The following is a 24,518-nucleotide window of genomic DNA, read 5'->3' as shown; positions in this document are numbered from 1 at the left end:
AAATACAAAATTTTGTACATGTTCTTTAGGACCCAAATATGTACCACTGTAAATTGGGTAGTTCACCTTGTTCCGTTTTATAAATATAAAATTGCCAAAAAATCAAACTTTGGAGGTTCTTGACCCAATTTCTCACCTTTAAGAGGGATTATTAAGTAATATTCTATGGATATCAAGTAATAGTCCATTCTGTTTTACAAGACATGGGTACATTGATTTTGTCCTGTACACTTTTGGCAAGGGTAAATTGGCCCACATCTTAAATTATGGAATTGACAAAAAACAATTATAAAATGTTCCTATGGTCCAAATGTATACCCCTATACATTTGGTTGGTCATGTTTCTTCTCTTTTGTGGGTAAAACATTCAAATGTCAGTATTGCCACGTATTCGATTATTGACCTAAGTTGCCTTCTTTGTTAAGCTTTTAACACGTTACGTCATTATATGGTTGAGTATAGACACCATTCTACTTCATAAGACATGGATATATTGATGTCTGCTTCTAAATTTTATGATGTGTACAAAGGACCACCCTTAAGTTTGAACATTGTCGATAAACAAAATTTGTAATAATTCTCTAAGACTCAAATATATAACGGTGTAGTATTGTAAATTTCGGTGGTACATCTTTTCTCTTTCTATGTGCATAAGATTATCAAAATATTACTATGAGGTCGGTCATTGGCCTAATTTATCTTCTTAGATGAGACTTTATTACAACATATGGTTTTATTATTGAGTACAGGAACCAATTCTCTTCATAGGTATATTGATGCATTTATCTTAAAACATAGGAGGGATACACAGAACCACCACTTAAACGTGGAAATTGTCAAAGAAAAAAATGTATTAAATGTTGTATAACAATTGGATATTTTTTCTGTAAATTTGATTGGTATTGCTTATCCCCTTTTTAATGGTAAACAATTGTCAAAAATTTAAAATTTGGAAATTTTTGCACCTATTATATTATCTTTGATGAAGCTTTAGTGCTTTATATGCTTATATATGTGAGTCAGTATAGGATATTGGTGTATTGATGGTTTTTCTTTTAAAATTTACCAGGAGAATCTCTTAAATCTGGGAATTGTTATAAATTTGAAAATGTTCTCTGGGAGTTAAATATATATTTCTGTATTTATCTATTTTTATGGGTACAAAACTGTCAAAACATACTGTAAAAAGTGTCACTGGAAATTTGAAGGAAAATTGAATTAAGATGAGGTGCGAATTTTCAATGTTGGTTTCAACGTTTATTACGATCCAATTTTAATCAAAGATTGTTAAAATAAAAAATTGAAATATTGATCAAAATATTTCAAAACACAAAATATAAAAAAAAACTTTTGAAATACTCAACCACCCAAATTGCACCAAGTATAGCTTTCCACTAATAACTTAGATTATAAGTTGTGGCTAATGCTCAAAATGTGAAATTGTTATTGTTACACATTAATCGGTTCCTGTGTTATTTACACGTTTAGTTAAAGTTCTAAAAATATTTCATCAACGACTTTTCACTATGAGTCGTAGCTACTACCCTATGGATCATAAAATATTCAAACTAAAGTTTTAAATTAGCTATCGAACAAGTTTAAGGGAAATTTTTCAAACCTTTCTACGAAATTAAACAAAGATTTGATAGTGATTATTAATCAGATTGCATCAATAATAACTTTTAACAAATTATTTTAAACCATGAGTCCCAACTAGAATAGTAAGGTTCAAAAATTTGTAACTAAAAAGTTTACAGAAAAGTTTTCAAAAACTTCCAAGACATTTTTTATAGTGATCAGCCAATTAGATTGCTCCAAAAATAATTGCACCAATGACCTTATACCTTTTCGGATAGAGGTAAGGAGATTGAAACAGAATGTTTCGCCCTTATTCCTTCTTTATACTTTCTAGTATAATAAGCTTATATACAAGCTAAGGTAATAATTATTATTAGATTGATACGCACTTATCAGAAGAGCACTAATTACATAATAAATTCTTAGAGATTGATCATTGCTATATATTTTTTCTTGTACTAAAATAATTATAATTACTTATTAGCCGGTACAGCACTCCAACGCGGGAGGCTCTGATTTGATTCAACGTTGGACCTCACGTGATTCGGATCCCATATTATGCTGTAAATTACGTCTTATTTAGAGCAAGTGATGAAACAACTCGTTTAACTTAAATAAACGAGTTAACCAATAGAAGGTTCAGTTAGCTTTCTGATCTTGCAAATATAATGGTAAATTATTGTAAGTCAACATTCTTAAATCTTAATTATATAAGAATATGTTTTCTTCTTGTAGTAATAAAATAATTATAATACATTATTAATCATACCTCCAGGTTTTGCTTTATACCATATTGGAGAATCTGCAAAATATAAACCAAGGAAATATAATATTAGATATTTTTGTTTTGTTTAGAAACAAGTTTCCCCTGATTAATTTGTTAAACTTCATATCGAAAATATGTTTATTGTATGGAAATATAAGTATATTATTACCTTTCTCGGTGTAACGTTATATTATTGTGCACCAACACTAAGGTAAATAGAGAGAATGAGATGAATGATGATGATGATGATAAAATGAAGAAAGTTGGAGGAAACGTGAGATTTGCGAGTAAATCACGCACATGGTGTTTATCCAACACAAAGCGTACCTTGTGAGGGCTGGAACCAAACCAAGAACCCTATGTACCAGAGGTGAACGTTCTACCACCTTCCTGTAAGCCTCGTGACCATTCGATTTACTCTATTTAACTGTTCAGAGTTACTGGACATGACATACACACGAACACAAAAAGATTGATTACAGTTAAAATTACAAAGGCTCTTCTACGGGAAATCTAACCTGTGACAACGTACAATTGAGTCACATCGACCTGATATGATAGTATTTACCCTAAATGAATTATGATTGAATTATGGACATTAAAATGTTATGAAAGTAAGTGCATTACAAGAAACTGAGCAAATAGTATATACTTTGAAAATTTGGAAAAAAGTTACGAGGTAATATATTAATATGAGTAATAGTACCTTGACCAAAAAGTTCCCGAAATCACCACTGTGTGACCCTCTCAATCACCTGATTTGTCTTTTTGGCGGTTGCCACGCCAGCCATCGATATTCTCTTCCAATTAGAACATTCTAATTCGCCAGTTGGGAAAGTGACGCAGTGTTGAGTACATCTGTTTGGGTGCATGTTTCGATTTTTGCAATGGAGTTAATTTTGCAACAACGAGTGTGTATTAAATTTTCCGTTAAAAACGGATTCAATGGTGCAAAGACTTCGGAAATGTTGGAAAAGTGTTTCGGCAATGATGTTCTAAACAAAACAGCGGTTTTTCAGTGGCGAGCACCTAATGAGCCACGACGAAAAAAAGAGAGTCATTTTAAGGCGAAAAAGGTGATTCTCACGGTTTTCATGATTTTCAACGGTGTTGTGCATCATGAATTTCTGCCAAAAAGTCAGTAAACGAGAATTATTATTTGGGCGCTATAAAGCGTTTTCGTGAAGTGATTTTTCTAAAATAATATCTGTAGACAAACAACTCGTGAATTTTGTACCATGACAACGCAGAGTCGCATACCTGCGAGTTTCTCACTAAAAATGTAACGTATTTCATTCAACAGCCACTGAATTCACAGTATTCAGCTCTGCATGGCTTTTTCCTGTTTCATTGACTCAAGAAACCATTACGGAGAACACGTTTTAGCAGCCGAGAGGAGATAATACGAAAATCGAAGACGGTTCTGATTGACATACCGAAAATCAAATACCACAATTGTTTCGAGAAATGTATCAAGCGCTAACATAAGTGCATTGAAGTCAAAGGGTATCACTTCGAAGGCGACAACATCAATTTTCAGGAACAAACTTTTTTTTTTTTAATTTGTGAGTGAATTCCGAGAACTTTTTGGTCAAGGTAGTGTGTACTTAATTGAAGGTAATAGTTTTCCAGTAAATTCTTTGTGTTCGTCATCGAATTGCTCTTTATTCGATTGTTGTTAAGTACCTGAAACATTACTTAGCGAGACAAAAGGTAATGAGGATGGATGTCTACATGCTACTTGCACTTTAACTTTAGCCGGTAAAGGTCTTTATTGACTGTATTGCCAGAGATGTTAATTTTAGTTTAATTCTTTCGCAACTTTGAAGATCTACTCAAGAAGAATGCGAATAAAACTTACCTGGCTTTCCAATTGAACCTAGCTTTGCCTTCAGAGCATCTGTAAATAAGAATAAATTTTCACATACGATATAATTAATAACAAAATCCTAGAAACAACTTGATTTTATTCAATGTTACCTTACATGAGTTTTGATTGGAACTAATTAGAAATACAGAAAAGTATAGTTATTGTTACTATTGCACATCTCAAGCATAATGTGGTAGAATAATCTCCAGTGTATAGTATACTTAACATTCAATAAGGTAGTTCTAAATTTCATCGGTGATTATAATTTGAAAAATACTAAATCATAACGTTTCTTTTATATAATCTAATATATATACGTTTATCAACGCTTTAGTTTTAGTAAACACACACACATATATATATATATATATATATATATATATATATATATATATATATATATATATATATATATATATATATATATGTATATGTATATATGTATATATATTTGTTTACTAAAACTAAAGCGTTGATAAACGTATGAGTTATTTTTAAGTATTGAAACTTGAAATATATAATAACTATAATAACATAGAAACTGAATTTATCTAGAATTTAGCATAGCTATTTACTAATATTCGTATTTTCTTTATGCACACATTTTTAAGACCGCTTGCACACATGTTGATTACAATTAGGTGATGCACAATTAGGTGAAGCAAAACACATAATGTGTTCTTCATTTAGTCAGATGATTTTCGCACCTCGAGCAGTGGTCGAGACGGAAAATACTGATTCAAGGAAATAAATAAGAAATATCCAATTGTGTGCATGCGTATGATAAATTAACTTTGTACGTTGCTATATCAATCATTTCCTAAGGTTATAAGTAGGTAAAAATTATATTGAAAAAATATATGAGTTAAACTGTGGAATACCGCAAGTAGAAATACATACTTTCTGTAGGTGGAAAAAGGAGAGTTTCTGACAGCATTTTGACTTTACATCATTATTAAATCATTATGTTGGTTATTTATTATTATTAATCAATACCAAATTTGAATACAACTAACCATCGGGAGCAACAACTTTTTCAGATTGAACGTAAGAATTAAAGTACTCCACTTGGAAGCATCCTGATCGTAACTGTTAACTAGTGTGATGCAATGTGTCAAGATGTGTTACATTTCTAAACAGAACTAAAAATATACATCTTATTGATAAGTATTAGTGTTGCTATGTTCAAGTCCCATTTTTGTCAGAATTTTTCTAATTTTCTAAATGAATCCCGTATCCAGCTCCGCATTTGACAGGATATCTAAATTACCTTTTGTCTATATACTTCACAAATTATATAAACTTATTTTAAAAAACAGTAGTAAGACAAATTTCGGAATAGGTTCTCACTTTTTGTGTTGATTTACTAAGTTGTGGTTGAACAATTAAATGCCCTTCACTTTCATGTCTTACAAAATAAATGTACCAGTTGTTGGAAAATTGCGATAGAATGAATTTTGGGATAGCTCATCTTTTATGCTTGTGAGCATGTGTGATGTGTCCAGGTGTGATGTGTTTACCTGAGTTGCGATATGCCCCTATTTTTCAATTGTTTCTCCTGCCAAACTTAATTACTACATACTTTTTACGCATCCCTACTCTTGCAAAGACTATATGTTTTCTTCGATAAAAACATGCAAAATATAGGATATCTGTAGGATACATAAAAATATGTAGGATATCTGTCAAAATATGGAAGCTTTTGAAATTTGGAACTTGAAGGAACTTACTGTTTAGGACATTTCTATTGTGAGAATTCAATATATAGAAAACATCTAATTGCCATTATTTATTCTTTTAAAATGTACTTACTTTTAGTCGGTTTCATTGCACCTGAAAGATAAAACGTAGAATAGTATTAATGATTCGAGAGAGATGAATTTTTCAAAGCAAGTTAGTTCAGCATGTGTGTTTGTTCTTATATTGATTAATGAAAAAAATACCAAGCTACTACATATTCATCCATTTTTCATACTTTTCTTTTCACAAAATGTAAAAATTTACTCCTCTGAGAATATGTATATTCCTGCAGACGTTTCTGTAAAAGAAATTAATTCTTTTGTATACAATCTTTTGTTTATTTGAGATCGTGCCTTAATCCAAGAAATCGTACATATCTTTACATTCAGATACAGAACACAAATTGTGAGCTGAAATATGTTGTGCATCGTAGAAGCTGTTGTATGATAAAATTTGTTCTTAAAATCGTATCCAGTAATATCTAAGAAAATCTCCAGAAGATTGTTTTTGTAGTTGAACGAAGTGACTACCGAGACTGATTAAAGAATAGAACTAGAGTGGTTGTAATAAAGGCATGCACTTGTGGTTCAGTAAATAAATGTTATGACAAGAATTAGTATGTATTAGAATTGTAGTTTATCCAGTGACTGATTTGTAACTAATAAAGCAAAGAAGTTTAAGAATAAAAGATTGATTAGCACGTCAGGCGAAATGCAATTGTGAAAAACGATGTTTATGGATATTATAGGTGGTCCCGCGTAACGTAGTCGCTAACGCTTTCGCATTCGGTACGAGCAGTTCCGGGTTCGATTTCCGCTGGGGCAGTTGGTCGAAACGGTGTAAAAAGCTTTTTCAGGCTAGCCATCCTGCACGACGTTTTCCTGGACTTTCCTCATTCACACCACGTAAATGCCGTGGTGATACCTCACTTACAGGCCACAGGGAGTTTCCTTCTTTCCCTTTCCCCGGATAGTGTGCTCGCCGAGGGACCTCGTACTCATACGTGATGGGCTAAATGGCCATAGATGCCAAAAGCCAAGATCTCTAACTACTAAACTTTTGGATATTATTTTCCAAGAAGTCTGCCAAGAATGAGAAATATAAGGCTGTGATCCTTTCCTTAATGAATGAATAACTCATCATGCAAATATTGTCAAAATATACTGTCATTATAACGTCTGATTTACAATTTACAAATACTAATGAAATTAGTATAGGGGCCAGTAACACCAAGTTTACTCAATTGTTTATACATACCCCTTGTTTATAGTAACAAGATTTCTGTTGTTGAAATATTGCTTAACCAAAGTTCGTAATTTATATTGTAATGTTTTGGTTGAGTCAAATGATAGACGGGGTGTCTTTTCCCCTTCACCAAGTTTTATTACAAAATATAATAAATACAAGTGTCTCTAATTCAATGTCTCTTCCTCAAAGACCAAGTGAAGGAATACTAAATGTTTTGTCTGGTGCCCCTTCCGCTCACGGCAGTTTCCAGAACACTTTGGCAGGTTGTAGGTTAGACTCGGATTATAAGATTAAGATGGAATCCCTATAACATATGTATGGCGAGCTGGCCGTATAACATATATATTTTTTGTGATAGCTGTGCGTGTTCTCTTTTCCTTAAAAGGTCATTAGCGGCTTCCAGTGTGTTTAATTTATTCTGTAGCGCTTCTACCGTTGCAAACCTTTCTAATGCAATCTTATTAAGGAAATCCTTCTGCAAACCCAAAGATAAATGGTGGATCTTTTGTTCTTCATTCACTTCCTGTAACAACTGCCTTATTGATCGAAGTTAACGGAAAAGGTATGAGTCTATTGGCTCGTCCATTCCCTGTTGTACCTCGAACAATTTAGTTGAATTATTATACTAACCTCGTCAGTGTTCAGATAAAAAGTTAAGAAAAAGAGCGTCCCGCACAAAACTTCGGTGCCTACACCATGTAATGTTTTGGTAGAGTCAAATGATAGACCAGGTGTCTTTTCCCCTTCACCAAGTTTTATTACAAAATATAATAAATACAAGTGTCTCTAATTCAATGTCTCTTCCTCAATGACCAAGTGAAGGAATACTAAATGTTTTGCCGGGTGCTCCTTCCACTCATGGCATTTCCAGAAAACTTTGGCAGGTTGTAGGTTAGACTCGGATTATAAGATTTAAGATGGAATCCCTAGTCCAGTGGGACATAGGGTAGGGAAGAGGTGCTCCTAGTCCACTGCGACATACGAAGGTAAAGGTTAGGCGATCAGTTGGTCGACTGATGCTGGGTCCCTCGATGGTACTCCTTTTATTTGTCTTCCTCGGGTCCATCCGTGAGGTCCGTCTGCTTTCGGTGTTCCTCGGTGTCGGCTTCTTGTCTGCTAGGTTGTTTATAATCAATAGCACGTGTTGAGTTGACACGTGCGTCTGTTGTGATGTGGGGATCCTTGCAATATTATAGTTCCAAGTTTATTGTAACCATTACGCACCTCAAATACGACGCCCGTTCCGAGTAAACTGTAGCAGTTTTGTTATTTTTATTTTTATTACTTTTATAACGACATATACAGAGTCTGTTTACTACTAAGTTGGGCTAGAAACATACTAGGAATTAAAAGGAAAAAGTTAGATTTTTGGTACACGAAGCACAAACATGACAACGTTGATTTCTCTAATGCTCACAATTACTGACTTTATTTATTTTGTTTTCCATAATGTAGAAACAATGCTGGAGAAACAGGAGGAAAAAATTAAAATAATCGATTGAAAATTATTAGTGCCAAATTACAATAAAAATGTAAGAAAGAAAGAAAGTTCCATGGACTTCTTCATTGAGTTACAAATAAAACTATAAAGGTAACCAAGTTATTTCTGTCGCTTTTTGTCGAGGTATGTGTTCAATTGACTCTCACACTGTGACTAGAATGCAAATGGAGATAAAGCGAAGGCCAGCTCATGGTATGAGTATATCCAACAAACCACCTGGTTGTGGCAGTTCAGTTACATCGTGAACTTGCGTAATGACAGAGTGAACATGGGACCGGTTCTAGGTCAAAACCGTGCCCAAACAATAACAGCGTTGGACAAAAAGAGCTGGTGTAAATACAGCGTTGACAAAAACAGTATATGAACAAAAACCGCGCATGTACAAAAACAGCGCAGGCAAATACAACGTGGACAAAAACCGCGCTACGACAAAAACCGCGCATGGACAAAAAAGCGCATGCAAATACAGCGTGTCCAATAACAGCGTATAGACAAAAACTGCACATGGACAAAAACAGCGCAAGCGAATACAGTGTGTACAAAAACAGCGCAAGCAAATACAGAGTGGACAGAAATCAAAGATGAAATTTTTGCACTAGGCTCGCTCGCGCGCGAGCGCACTTCTTTCAACTGGGCTTGCGATCACTTACCTCAATTGGGCCCGCACTCACTCAGGCTTGCACACACTTCCCTCAACCGGGCTCGAGCTCGCGATCACTTCTCTCAACTGGGCTCACGATCACTTCCCCAAACTTTGCTCGCTCTCTCCAATGGGCTCGCGCTTGCGCTCACTAATTCTAAGTGAGCTCGCGTTCACTCGGGCTTGCACTCACTTCTCTTGACTGGGCTCACGCTCACTTCTAACAACTGAGCTAGCACTCGTACTCGCACTCACTTCCCTCAACCGGGCTCAAGCTCGCGATCACTTCTCCCAATTGGGATCGCGATCACTTCCCCAAACGGGCTCGCACTCAATTCCCTGGAATGGGCTCGAGATCACTAATCCTAAGTGGGCTTGCCTTCACCAGAACTCGCGCTCACTTTCCTCAACTGGGCTCGCGCTCGTGATCACTTCTCTCAAATGGACTCGCACTCATTCGGGATCGCGATCACTTCTCTAAACTGGGCTCACGTTCGCTCGGACTGGCGCCCAGTTATATAATTGAGGCTCGACCTAGCGCTCAATTATTGAGCTCGAGCCCAACTGAGCACGAGTGCCGAGTTCACGAGCGTCGGGCTAATGAGCTTGGACACCTATGCCAAAAACAGCGCATGCATGGCTCGCAATAAACATCCTCTCCCAAAGCAAACATTGTACAATTCTTGAAATCTCAATAAATGGTATTGCGTTTATACTTTTTATATTGTGTTCTCTTTATTGGTCAAGTCATCGGTTCGGTTTTGTACATACATAGCGTATTGGTATACAACATTTTCCTTTCATATCTATTCCCTCTATCAAAACGAAACTTGGTACGCTCATTTATAACTCCTGTAGTATTTTTCAAGATACATTTGAATTAAGTGCTTTTATCTGGGGCCACACCAGGGGGGGGGCAAATTTGATGGGAGGTATTTTTGGAGGGAATCTTCCCCAATTTTCCGTTTCCAGATACGTTAAGAAGCTAATACATAGCACCCGTAAAGAACTTGTTTCATGCTGAAGAGAATGAACTATAAAGCATGAGTTTCCAAAGAACGGTGTTGATGCAATTAGCTTTTTCACTGCGAATCTACATTTTTTAAATGTTAACAGGGTTAATGGGCTCCAGGGACTTACTCCATTGTCCACGACACCTAACTTTTTGTGCATGAAAATATTTTTGTTATGTTTATCAAATAGACTAGGTTTGATTCGAAAGTCCAGATGACACGTTCATGTATATTCCTTGTGAGATCCGCATGTCATTTGAATACGAAAATGTGCATACTGGATTGTGCTTCCGTTCCGAGACATTTGTTCATTAAAGGTATTTAAAACTTTACTATTCACACAAAACACTTTCCGATACCGTTCCCGACACACACACATACACACAAAGCAACGAACCACGCACTCTCTCGATATATCCGGAGTTCGTATCCGGTTTTACCCGGTTATATATCGAGTGCAAGCATACAGTGTCTTTTTGGGACACGCGGAATGTCGACGTTCCAGGAGTCCTTCGGCGCAGAATAATTCACAGCTACTCTTCCATTCATTCAGCAACACTATTGTAAACATCATTTCCATTTCGGTGTTTCTCCATTTTGTTTACAATTTTAATCATTTGTCCTAGTATATTGTTCTTCTTACTTCTGATTAATCATTTGTTATTTTCCTTACTATCCTATAGTCCTCCTCATTAGCTAAATTTCGTTTATTTCTTTCCTTTTTATTTGGTCTCTTCCCTCTAGCCGTTCTTCCAGTAATGGACCCCATAATACGTGATGTTGTGGTGCGCCTATTTCTTCGCATTTTGGATGCTCTATTTACGCATTTTTGCGTAAAGCGTGAATGGTAACACTTCCTAAGTGTAACACTCCGATTTTCGTAAAATTTGGCAGGTAAATACTACCCAATGAAATAAACGTGTTTTTTTAATTTTCTGTGGAAACATAATTTTAGGGGGCAAAACCCCTCCAGAAACTTTGAAAGTTGACGCACGAAAGGCGAAAGCAAGTGGACAAAAGTGAAAGAAATTGTGCGTGGATATTATAGACGTAAATTAAGGGAATAGGGGTTTCGAATGTTCCAGAAAGAAATGGTTATGTGGGGCACGGACTCTTCCAAAATTTGACCACCAAATATAAAAAAGTGCTAATAATACTAAGTCACAAGTGCCTAAGGGACATGAAGAATTGAGACGAAACTTTGTGTACGGACAATGAGCAAATAATAAACGAATACGAGTTTTTTGTTTTCTGCAAGAAAAAACGGTTTTAGGTGCAAAGCCCTTACCCAAAATTCTTAAATTTCACGCCCGAAGGGCACGAAAAAGTGGACCGAAATGAATGAAATTATACATAAATGTTGTAGACGTGAAATAAGGGAATACGGGTTTCGTATTTTCCTGGATGAAACTATTGAGTGGTTCACGAACCCCTCCAAACCTGTGATCACGAAATATCAAAAGTGCAAATAACAGTATGTCACAAGTGTCTAAAGGACATGAAGAATTAGAACAAAACATTGTACAGTGCAACGTAAAAAAACACACAAATACGGTTCTTTTATTTTCTTCGGAAAAACAGTTTTAGGGGCAAAAGTGCTCAACCAAAATTTTGAAATTTCACGTCCGAAAGAAGAAATGGACCGAAGTGAATGAAATTGTACACAGATATTGTAGAGGTAAAGTGGGGTAATACGTGTTTCGTATTTTCTGAAAAGAATAAAAAAAACTGTTCGGTGGACCGAGGCGTTGGGTGCCGGAAGGAGTGGACCTAAGCGAACGAAATTGTATGTAGATATTGTAAATGTAAAATTAGGTCTTCCGTGTTTCACAAGTGTTCCTGTCCGATTTCTTCAAATTTGGCAGATCAACAGTAAGCACAAACAGTATAGCTTATTTTATAGCATTTCGTGAGGCGCCCTTAACTCTTACAATGTGCCAAATTTGAAGCAAGTCGGATAGGGAGACTTGCTAAACACGAGAGGATTTATTTTACATATATAATATCTACACACAATTTCATTTGCTTCGGTTAACTCCTTCCTGCAATATTATGGTGATATTTACTTTTTCTCGGAGGAAGCCTTGGCCCCAACACAAATAAAAACATGTTTCGATTATTGTTTTGCATATTGTCAGTACACGAAGTTTCGTTGCAATTCTCCACATCATTTAGCAACATCTGACTTACAGTATACTTACGAGTATTTGCAATTTTGATATGTTGTAATCAACGGTTTAGAAGGTCTGTGGCCAACCCAACCGTTTTGTTTAGGAAAATACAAGACATATATTATCTCATTTTACGTCTACAATACCTGTACACAGTTTCATTCACTTTGGTTAATTTCTTGCCTTACGGGCGTCAAATTTTAAAATTTTTGTGGGGGCTTTTGAACCTAAAACAATTTTTCCGCAGAAAATAAAAAATACATATTCGTTTATTTTTTACCTATTGTCACAACGCAAAGGTTCGTTGCATTCTTCATGTCCTTTAGGCACTTCTGATATATTGTTATTATCACTTTTGATATTTCATGATCAAACTTTTGGAGGGATCCATGCCCCACTCAACCGTTTCTTTCAGGAAAATACGAAACCCGTATTCCCTTATTTTACGTCTACAATATCTTTGCACAATTTCGTTCAACTTGGTGCGCTTCATATTGCTTTTCGGTCGATAACTTTCAAAATTTTGGGTTGCGGCTTTTGCCCCTAAAACCGTTTTTCTCAGAAAATAAAAAAGTATTCGTTTATTTTTGCGTATTGTCCCTACACAATGTTTTGTTGCAATTCTTCATGTCCTTTAGACACATCTGACATACTGTTATTATCACTTTTGATATTTCGTGATCAAAGGTTTGGAGGGAACCGTGCTCCATCCAAACGTTTTTTTTTTTTTTTTTTTTTTGCAGGAAAATACAAAATCCGTATTCCTTCATTTTACGTCTACAATCTCTGTGCATAATTTCATTTACTTCGGTGTAGTTGCTTTTGCCTTTCGAACATCAACTTGAAAAGTTTTGTTTCGGGGCTTTGCCCTATAAAACCGTTTCTCCGCAGAAAATAGAAAAACACGTATTCGTTTGTTTTATGTGTAGTATCTACTTGCCAAAATCGGAGTGTTACACTTGGGAAGTGTTACTTGTTAATATAGCCCTGACTGGTAGGAATCAGCAGTAAGATGAAGTCTATAGTAAAGTTTGAAATATTGCAAGTGGGCGCTATCCAGCCAAGAGTCGGGTTTAGCGCAACAGATAGTGTGCTTTGCTAGATTAGTCTCACAACTATTGCCTTAATGTTTTCTTTTGGAAAGGATGTGCATTGCAGGCCATGCGTGCGCTTCTTTTGTCATAGGTGTACAAACTAGCGAGCCCGACGCTCGTTGCTCGGCACTCGCGCTCAGCCCGGATCATGCTGAATAGTTGAGCACCAACATGAGTCAGCCCGAGCCTTAACCCTGCGTTAGGCGCGTAAGTTTTTTTGCACAATTAGGCGCGTGGGGAACAGGTAACCCCCACCTATTAAAATGTATCTAGAATGCGTAAAGTCTTCTTGAAACGACGATTCTTTAATTTACTTGATAAAATGTTATTTTATAGTTTATAATTTCGGTTGTACACTGTGTTCTACTGAGTATAACGGGCTTTTTTATGATTACCAGATTGATTGCAAGCATGTTACACAAATATCTTTGAGATGTTCTCCACACATCCATCTCTCACATTTCACTATTTCATTGTAGTTTTGTCTCTTCTTCTTAAACAGGCATGGCAAATTGCTTTGGAGTCTGATGGCTTCAAGATCGACCATTCTCTCTTTCTCAAGAGCAAATAACGGCTGTAGTCAGTCTCTGTTCTTAATTTCAACTGAAAATTTGGGAATACAGCATCAGCGTTTTATTGAGAGTTAATCCTTTTTCAGACGATATAAAACAAAATAAAAATAAAAAGCCTTCGTGACAATTTAGGTGAACTGGTATTGAATTTCAGGATGCAAAGTGAACTTATTGCACATATATTTAGAAGAACAAAAAATCATCATGGTAAGTAATGAATCCATATCACCATGGATTCAGTCACTTGCACTCACGTGATCAATTTCGCAATCACCTTCATCATAACACATCTCGGACTACTCTTCTTCATCAAGCCACTGCAGAACAACATTCTTATCTTTTCTTATCTCTGTTTTCCGACGTTTCGATATTTTACTTGTTACGTATATAGGCGCGCGGGTGACAATCGTCACCCAAAGACGCTGTTGCAGAGAGAACTTATTTCTTACAAACTGTAGACGAGAAACAGAAGTGTAATACTGCCGCCATATCAAAGACCAACAATTAACCTTCAGCTACTGAATGGCACGGCTCCGAACACCAACACACAGTGTTGCAAGTTTGAGACAAAAATCACCGGGTGACACCTGTCACCCACGCGCCTAATCTAGGGTTAATAAAATAAGTCAGCGCAAGTCCGAGTGAGCGTGAGCCCAGTCGAGGGAAGTGAATGCCAGACTGAGTGAGAACGAGCTCAGTTGTGAGAAGTGATAACAAGCCTCATTGAGCGCAGCTCGGTTGAGAGAAGTGAACGCGAGTCCGAGTGAAGGAGAGCCGACTTAGGATTAGTGAGCGCGAGCCCATTCGAGAGAATTAAGTGCGAGCAAGTGTGGGTGCGAGCCCAGTTTCTGGAGGTTGTCGCGAGCCCGACTGAGCGCGAGCAAAGTTGAGAGAAGTCATTCCGAGCGCTGCCCCAGTTGAGGGAAGTTAGTTTGAGCCTGAATGAGAACGAGTTCAGTTGAGAGAAGTGAGTGCGAGTCCGAGTGAACACAAGCCCACTTAGGACTAGGAAGCGCAAGAACATTAGAGAGAATTGAGTGTGAGCTCGTGTGGCGCGAGCCCAATTTTTGGAAGTGATCACGAGAACAGTTGGGAGAAGTGATCGCGAGCTTTAGGTATGTTGATGGAAATGAGCGCGAGCCCGAGTGAGTCCGAGTTCAGATAAGAGAAGTGAGCGTGAGCCCGAGTGAGAGCGAGCCCAATTAAGAATAGTGAGTGCAAGCTCGTATGAGTTCAAGCCCGAGTGAGTACGAGCCCAATCGAGAGAGGTGATAGCGAGCCCAAGTAATCGCGAGCGCGAGTGATTGCGAGAACAGTCCAGGGAAGTGGCAGGAAGACCGAGCCCATTTGAGGTAAGTGATCGCGAGCGTAGTTGAAAGGAGAGAGCTCGAGCGCGAGCGAGCTTAGTGCAAAATGTTCATTTATGGTATTTGTCTATGGGATGTTCTTGCTCACGCGGTATTTCCATGCGGTGTTTTGTCCTTGCGTGGTTATTATTCATGCGCTGTTTTTCTCGAGCGGTATTTGCATGCTAGTAGAGGAACTTAAGGCAATAATGGCCGAATCTTACACTGCATTACAAAGGTGACACTCGGGTATGTTGTTCCGCTAATCCAACTATGCAGGAATCGAAGTAGCTCCTCTTCGGCAGGTGGCCAGAGTCCAATATGGTGGCTATCAAAGATCGCCGCCTCTGCGAATTTAACTGTTCTCTTTAGAGGCCTATCTATACCTCCTTAACTAAAAAAAAAAACAATTTTCATGATTCAGAAACTAAACGACGTAGAAGGAAACATGGTCTAATAAATTAGCAAAAGTGTTTACCTAACACTAAATTAACACCTACAGAAATTATTTCATTTGGAACTTTGCATTTTTTATGATGGAGTTTACTCATATTTTTTTAAAAAAAATAACAAGTAAACCGCTGGGATTATCGAAAAAGATGTCGTTCGTTTTATGTATAATGCATTCAGATTTCTTAATAAACAACGAAGTTATGACAATTTAAAGATTCGGGTTGAGTCTATCGATTTTCCCAAATTTGGAACGAGAGTTCATTTACCGTAATAAAACATCACTGACGGATGGATATTGCCAGTGGCGTAGCAGCTGCCCCCGCAATCCCCGCAGTGCGGGGGCCGAGATATAGGGGGCCCCGAAGTTTTGCGATGAATAAAGATTTAAAGAAGTAGAACTTCAACCTACTTCTATCGGCTTTACAACTAGGGCCCCTTCTCTATATTTTGCGGGGGGGGGGCGCAAAAGTGTGCTACGCCACTGGATATTGCATTGTACAAAACAAATCATTCTCTTGTGATGTATTCTTCATAAGTCTCACTTTCACCAGAAACACAAAGTAATCTGACCGAGCCCGGTTATGAATCCCATATGGCGGCAGTTAATTATGATCCTTAAAGATTAGTTTGTTTCGAAATATTGACCCCAGTATCTAGATTCGTAAACGAATACGGACAAAGTACTCTGTTACCATTCATTTTACACATGAATCAAGTAAAAGAATATCTTCGGAAATTACGTGTGTAGCTTCACGATAGAAAAAATTTATGGTTTCACCTGAATTGAAAGAGATCTGCACAGAAAGACTAAGAAGTAAATTCATGCTTTAGAACAGACATTGGGTTTATATCCTTTATAACAGGGGTTTTCAACATTTTACACTGACGTACAACCAAATCATTACCGCCATAAGTCGTACGTACAACCAAAGCGGCTTATCTACCACTAGTGGTACGCGTACCATAGGTTGAGAAAATCTTTTTTACAATATTATAAGGAAATTACTTAAAGCAATATCTATATATATAAAAGAGAACGCACAAATCCTTTGTGAACTCATCACGCTAATACGGCTGAACCAATTTCTTTCATTTTTGGGGGGTTATTATGATTTGGACCCTAGATGGTTTTTATCATATCACTTTAATTTTTAATTACCAGTGTCTTGAGATAATTGACCATTCAAGTGTCCATACGTACAAATCCTTTGTTATTAGTTCATCATAGGTAAAAATAAACGTATTTATATGCAACCCGCATGACCATGTGACTCGGCGGGTTAACATAAATGACAGGCGCTATAATTTTAACATTTACTGCAATTTGAAAGCGAAAAAGTAAAAATTATCTAAGTAACAAAGTTTATTGCGTTCCGGGGTGACCGCAGCGAAGCGGGGTGAACGCTGCTAGTATTTTTATAAATTAGAAAGTAAATATTTTCTTTCGTATTGTAAGAACAGAAACATAACACATACTTGGCTCGATCATAATTTGAAATTCACAATATATCTTCTGGATTTTCTAAGTGTATGAACAGTTTTATGATTTCAACGAACAGTTAATATTACTTCGTGTACAAATCATTCAATAAAGAATCTTACATTTAAGTTTATATATTTATTGGTACTTTTCCAAGTTGGTGTAAATTTACTGTGGATCAACTGAATTTTGAAAAATAATGAGTGATACATGAAAGTTTTATTGGTATAGATCTTCGTTTTCAGTTTCTCTTACCTTTCCACATGTTCCCCTACACACAGAACACAAAAAGCAGTACGCTATTTGGGGACGCTTGCACTTCTACAACGACATCTTGTGGTACATGCCTTGCAGGCACATTTCAAAAAGGGTTTCCTACATGCTTCGTATATAAGTGGAATGGAAGTCCATGTTGGAGAAGGTTCACTTCCACTGTCAGTCCATCCCCAGTTTGCTGGTGAAGGATTATGAGCTGTTTTCATTGCCTGGCCCTAGATTTGTCCAGCTTGGTATGCTGCACGCTTGGTGTGAAGAAGCAAGGCATCACAAGTTGGAGGAAGCGCTGTAAGAGGTCTGCCCTTTTCCAAAAAGATTTGTCGCCGGGGTTAATTAACTTTAAATTTTTCACTTCTTTTGAATATATTTGGACAATATATCGTTGCGGTGAATGAAAACAATATTCGCTTATGTTGATAAGAAGGTGTGAAATTGTTAAGAAAGCTGTGGTGAAAAAGTGTCATGTCGGAAAAAGTATGACACTGTATCACATAATGTAAATGCGTGGAAACGTCGTAACGCTGTTGATTTTTCTTAGTGCTTTTGAAATATTATGAACTCGGAGAAATCGATTATGTTTCTTGGTGCCGAAAGTTATCCATAATTCTTCTAAGCCCTGTCGCTCAAGGTCGTGGAAAAATGCTCATACGTGAATAATGCGCTGTGTAGACAGCGCAGGTTCAGATAGTTGAAAATTAATAGTCTGTAATTACTTCTGTTATGTCGTTTATTCGTGGATGTGCATTAATTGCAGAAGTTACAGTTACAGTTACATACAGTTACATACATTTATTACAGTTACATACAAGTCTATCAACATGAAGTGTTCTGTGGCAACAAATAGTTCTCTTGAATGAAAGTGAGTTCTCAATATGCTCTATTGTCTGGTGAAGTTTTGTTAATTTTTACCAAATTACTTCTTAAGAGAAAGAGCAGTAGGCAAATTTCACTAATACTGATGCACTAAAACATATAATTACTATTATTTAATATTTTAATATAGACACTTATGTAAACATTATGTACAAAATCCTGTATGTAATAAAATACATGTTTTCTAGTGCGACAGATTACCTATCACAATCAAAATAAAAGTGACTTCTTTGTAACTTAATAACTCTTGAATCATCAGACCGACCTTGATAAAACTTTCAACATAGATGAGGTTCGGGATGTTTTTTATGATTTCACTTTGAAGGTGGAGCTTGAGGGAAGGGGAGAGGGGAAATGACATATTATTGTCGAATAAATAATTTTCGGGGTCGCTGAAATGAACAATGACACTTCTGATGCCGTTTACAACTTGGAGGAGGGAGGAGATATATAAAAATTATTGAAAATGACCGATATTAGTGTCGAATCGATAGTTTTTTTGGTCGCCAAAATGAACGGTAACACTCCCGGCCGTTTAAATTCATATTCAGTCCCGCAACTTGACGGAAGGGGGAGGATATACAGTATATATATAAGTCGATTTTTTCTGTCGGTACACAGCGGTACGACATACCGGCACCTTTTAATGGTAGCGAAATATTTCCTTTTCTGTCTTAAAAATGGGTTGACAGGAAACTCAAAAAATACCAAATAGTGAATGTATAGGCCTATTGAAAATCTTTTTTTTTTTTTGCTTTCGTTTTCCTTTTTTTCTGGAGAAAGAGCTGAGTATCTTTGTTCCTTCTTGAAGCCAATTAATAATGTTTAGGGATCTTTCTCTCGCTGGTACATTCTCGCCCTTCATTTGTTCATTCCTTTTTCGCACGGTAATATAAACCATAAAGGCTCTGAGCCGAAAAGATTTTTTTCTGAAAAGACTGATGTCTCACAACTAAATGATCCCAACAGAGTCTTTCGCTAATTCAATGGTCAGTAGAGATGGAAAGTTAAGGGTTGAATTTCTGAGATAAACAAAGCAATAAGACAAAAGTGAACGGTGAGCAAAAGTCAGACGCTCTATCTCTTTATCTCTTTCACACACACACACACACACATATATATATATATATATATATATATATATATATATATATATATATATATATATATATATATATATATACATGCATACACGACATGGGCATTCAGTAAATGAAAATGTGCATTCAAGATGCAGAAATACTAGAAAAATTTCCATTCAGTTAATTCAAATATCTATACAAGCTTGCTACATGTCTTTTGTTTTGGCCACGGTGCAGTCTAAACTACCCTTTCCTTCTAAAAATTTTACAATTTGGGATTGAGCTTCGTACGGGATGTGTAGGCTACCGAAGGACCACACAATTGTTATCGAAACTATTGTGCTATTGTTTCTTTGTATACAGAAACTTCGTTAGATATAGAAGCCCGCTCACTTTTCTTACTTACGGACACGTTGAAGAAAGCTATTTAGTAAACCAAGCTTTTTGTCTAAAATCTTAGTTCTTTTCGCCCTTAGTTCTTTTCGCCCTTCGCGCTCTCCAGTTTGTGATAAATTAGAGGTCGAAAAGATTGAAGTTCCGACCACAGCAGCTGAAGAGATCCTGTGAATCTTAACATTTCGCAAGCGGTTTCGGTTTCGGGGACACTAAAACGTCGTAGGATGGATTTTCAGCAATGAAGTATCTTTCATTTAGTTAGTCGTGTGATTTGTTGCGTTGTGTGGCAGACAAGAAAGCTGTAAATATTTTCGAAATATGAAAATTTTAATTGAATCTTAAACGTACGTATAAGTGTGTAGTGTGTAGCGGAACGTGACAAAACTATAGTCGCTTTTTTAAAATTGAAAAAGACCATGTGAGTACATTTCTTATTCTATGAACCATGTTTTAAATTTTATGCTGTCTTTTCGTAATTTACGTTGCTGTTTGGAATAGGCTATAACACGTAGATATTTCAACATCGACGAATGCAGGGTGTGATATTTGGGGGGTCCGGTCCCCCGCAATCCTGATTAATGAGCAAATTTAGTCTAATTCTAGGGGCAAGTATACAAATTTTAATATAATGTATCCTCAAATTGAATTTGAACCTCCCGAATACCTTTGACCCTTAAGAAATAAATAGGGAGCGTTCTGTCTCAGTGGTGGAGCGTTCACCTCCGATGTTTGAGGTCAATGGTTCGATCCCAGCTCGCGCCGTGTGAACCTTGCGGTGGGCAAACACCACGTTCGTGTGTTTTCTCGGGATTCTGCCGTTCATTCCACTTTTTTCATTCCACCCTTTCATTCATTTCTCATGATCATCTCCCTTAGCCTAAATGGCATAACCATAGGATGTAAAACTTAAAGATTTCATTTCATTTTTCCTTCCGAAATAAATTCCTGCGTACGTGCTTATATTTTACTTATCTTTTATGAAAATGCTGTTCTACTCAAAAGTGTAGGGTTTGAAGTGTGAACATTGGGAGCCAATTGTGCTATATATTGTGCTCATTATTATTATTATTATTATTATTATTATTATTATTATTATTATTATTATTATTATTATTATTATTATTACCCTGAAAGATATGCAGCAACTTTCCAACTTTTTAACCATTGTGAATGTGAGGTTCAGCGTATTGGCACCTTTATATATATATATATATATATATATATATATATATATATATATATATATATATATATATATATAGATAGATAGATAGATAGATAGATAGATAGATAGATAGATAGATAGATAGATAGATAGATAGATATAAATATATACATGATCAAAAATGCTGATCGAATCAATACCTTTCGGGGTCCCTGAGGCGAACAGATGCCGTTTAAATCCACAAATTCAGTCCCATTAGTACTCCTAAGGTGGGACAGGAACATTTAAAGGTAATTGAAAATTAGCGACATTAATAAAGAATTCATAGTTTTGCGGTTCGATAAGTTCATTGGTGATAGTTTTGGTGACCTTTATGTCCAAAATGAAACGTATTCTTCCCATGCAAGCTATTCGGCTAGTCTGTAATAATAACGAACGGAAGTTTAACATATTCAACCCTTTAATATATTTCTCGCTGCTGAAATTTACTCACTTGTGCGGTATATGTGTGTATATGTAAATAAGATCATATCTCTTTTTGGGTTATTCGAAAAATACAAATAATATAGAGGGAGGATTTTACCAGAAATCCGAAAACTAAAAGAGTAAAATTAAAACCTGTTGCTTTAAATATTTTTCCTGTTAGCAAAATTCATTGTATAATGCTGCAAACATGTTACAGCAAGTAAGATTACTAGCATCAGACGAAGAAATAGCTTTTAAATCATATTTTCCGGTTTTTGCTAATATTTCCTAACAAATTATCTTTTCTTAATGGCTTCAAAATTTTTGGAAATTTTACCGATCTCGATAAACTTTTCCACATAGATGAGGTTCGGGATGGTTTTTATTACTTCACTTTGAAGGTTTTTATTATTTCATCTCAATTTGAGGGAAGGGGAGAAGAGAAAATGACAGATGTTAGTGTCGAACCTATAGTTTTCGGAGTCGCAGAAATGAACAGTGACACTTCCGATGCCGTTTACATCCAAATTCGGCCTCACAATTTGAAGGAGGGAGAAGATATATAACAATTATTGAAAATTACCGTTATTAATGTGGAATCGATAGTTTTCGGGGTCACCGAGATGAACAGTGACACTTCCTGCAGTTTAAATCCAAATTCAGTCTCAATTCGTACTCTAAGGGAGGATGGTGACATGTAAAGATAATTGAAAATTACCGATATTAATGTCGAATTCATAGCTTTGGGGCACCATAAATTCATTGATGACAGTTTCGGTGCCCTTTCTGTCCAAAATGAAACGGGTATTCTGCTAGTCTGTAATAATAACGAACGGAAGTTTCACATACTCAACCCTTTAATATATTTCTTGCTGCTGAAATTTACTCACTTGTGTGGTATATGTGTGTATATGTACGTAAATAAAATCCTCTCTTTTTTTGAGTTATTCGAAAAATATATCTTTTACTTTTTGATAGGTATAATATTGTAAAACTGACATAACCAGGACATGCACAAGCTTAAAATAATACATATAGTACAAAAACACATAGATGGCGCGAAATGCAGTTACTTCCCTTTACTTTGGGCAGCCGAATAGTGTGTCCGTCGACGATATGTGAAGTCAGTGTTTCTACAAAAGTTCATTCATACGTAATTGTTTGTCAAACAATTTTTTTTTTATTTTCTCTTCAGCCTATATGTTTTAAGTGTGACTTACAAGATCAGTGTAATTTAGTGTACGAGCAGGTTCTTCAGAAACATTGAATGTAAGTCGCCTTACGCACGGTATTGTAATTACTGTATGTACAGAAAAACCACTGTGTCGATAGAAGAAGATACCGTACAGTATATGTAAACCTAAATGGCATTTTCTTAGTCATTTTCGAAAATCCGAACAATTTGAAAACCTGTGGTCCCAATTAGTTCCGATTTTCGACTTCCTACTGTATATGCTGCAGACATGTTACAGTAAGTAAGATGACTAGCATCAGGCCAAGAAATAATTTTTAAACTATATTTTCCTGTTTTTGCCAACATTTTTGGACAAATGATTTCTTCTAATGGATTCAAAATTTCCAGAAATTTTACATAGAAAAAGGAATACATCTCTATGAAATCTATGTTTGATTTAAAGTATTAACTAAAATGATTCTGACCCCGTTATTTGAACTCTTCCCTGCCATCAAGGGGGAACTTCATAAGATTGCTCAAGATAATTTTAATGCGTCTACACTAATTAAGCTAACTACGATTATATTTTAGTTTCTTTTGTAGCTATAATTCCGTTCTATTACGGTGCTAACTTTGAAGTGTGATGAGTTGTGCACAAAATTTCCCTATTTTAATACAAGAAACATAACTACTTAATTATTTTAACTCTAAACTAGTACCTATGTAAATAGAACATGGTTTTAACGTTGGAAGCATAATACAATAAAATATTCGAAAATTTCAATTTTACACTAATTTTCTGTTTGTTCCCAAGTTCGGGAAAACCGTAAAAACCTGTTTTTTTACCCAAAATTTCCGTTTTTTTTTTCAGGCTTTCACAACACTAGTCTGACCGCACAGTGCACCGTACACTCCTAACAATGGGCCCCGCGGCCGACGACCTATTCATGTGCGACTGTTAACACCACGATATCGGCAACTACGACTGAAATGAACACGTGACCATCGCCACTGGACCTTGGCATAGTGGCAGAGCAATGCATTGTGTGATGAATCCCGATACTTTTTTCATCATGGCGATGGGAGGGTGCGGATCCGTCGTATTCCAAGTGAACAGCTCCTTGACATCTGTATTGCGGGACGGACGCAAGCTGGCTGCGGCTTAATTATTATCTGGGGAACATTCTTGTGAACATCAATGCGTCTAGCGGAGCTCGAGCAAGGCACCATGACGGTCTTTGCGTATCGCACAATGCTTGCAGAGTACGCACACCCCTTCATGACGACTATGTTTCCCAACGCAAGTAGCATTTTTCGACAAGATAATGCATCATGTCACAAGGCCAGGAGTGTGGCTCGAGGGACGCAGGAGCGAGTTCCAAGTGAGGTGCTGACCCCCCAACTCGCCGGATCCGAACCCAATCGAACACATCTGGGATGTGATTCAACGTGATGTCATTGCGCATCGCCCTCTCCCCAGAATTTACGGGAATTAGGCGACCTGTGTGTGCATATGTGCTGTCAAATCTCTCCAGCGACCTACCAGGAACCATTGTGTGCCTGCCAAGACGTGTCGCCGTTGTTATCCGTGCCTAAGGTCGACATACTAACAATT

At 36.6% G+C, this 24,518-nt stretch overlaps 1 protein-coding gene across 1 annotated transcript in view; it reads right to left on the bottom strand.

Moving 5' to 3' along the window:
- The window catches only part of LOC145662084 (uncharacterized), a 153,057-nt gene that overhangs the window by 53,531 nt on the left and 75,008 nt on the right, over positions 1-24,518 (bottom strand). The window contains exons 3-5 of the mRNA XM_081727424.1: positions 6,027-6,047; positions 4,206-4,244; positions 2,348-2,380 (exon numbers count right to left, since the gene is read on the bottom strand). Coding sequence (XP_081583550.1) covers positions 2,348-2,380; positions 4,206-4,244; positions 6,027-6,047 — 93 coding nt within the window. The remainder of the gene's footprint in view (positions 1-2,347; positions 2,381-4,205; positions 4,245-6,026; positions 6,048-24,518) is intronic.

The sequence above is a fragment of the Thermobia domestica genome, chromosome 10, assembly GCF_964235325.1.
Source record: "Thermobia domestica chromosome 10, izTheDome1.hap1.1, whole genome shotgun sequence".
Classification (NCBI taxonomy): Eukaryota; Metazoa; Arthropoda; class Insecta; order Zygentoma; family Lepismatidae; genus Thermobia; species Thermobia domestica.
The sequence above is the reverse complement of the archived record's forward strand: the minus strand, read 5'-3'. Positions and strand labels throughout refer to the sequence as shown.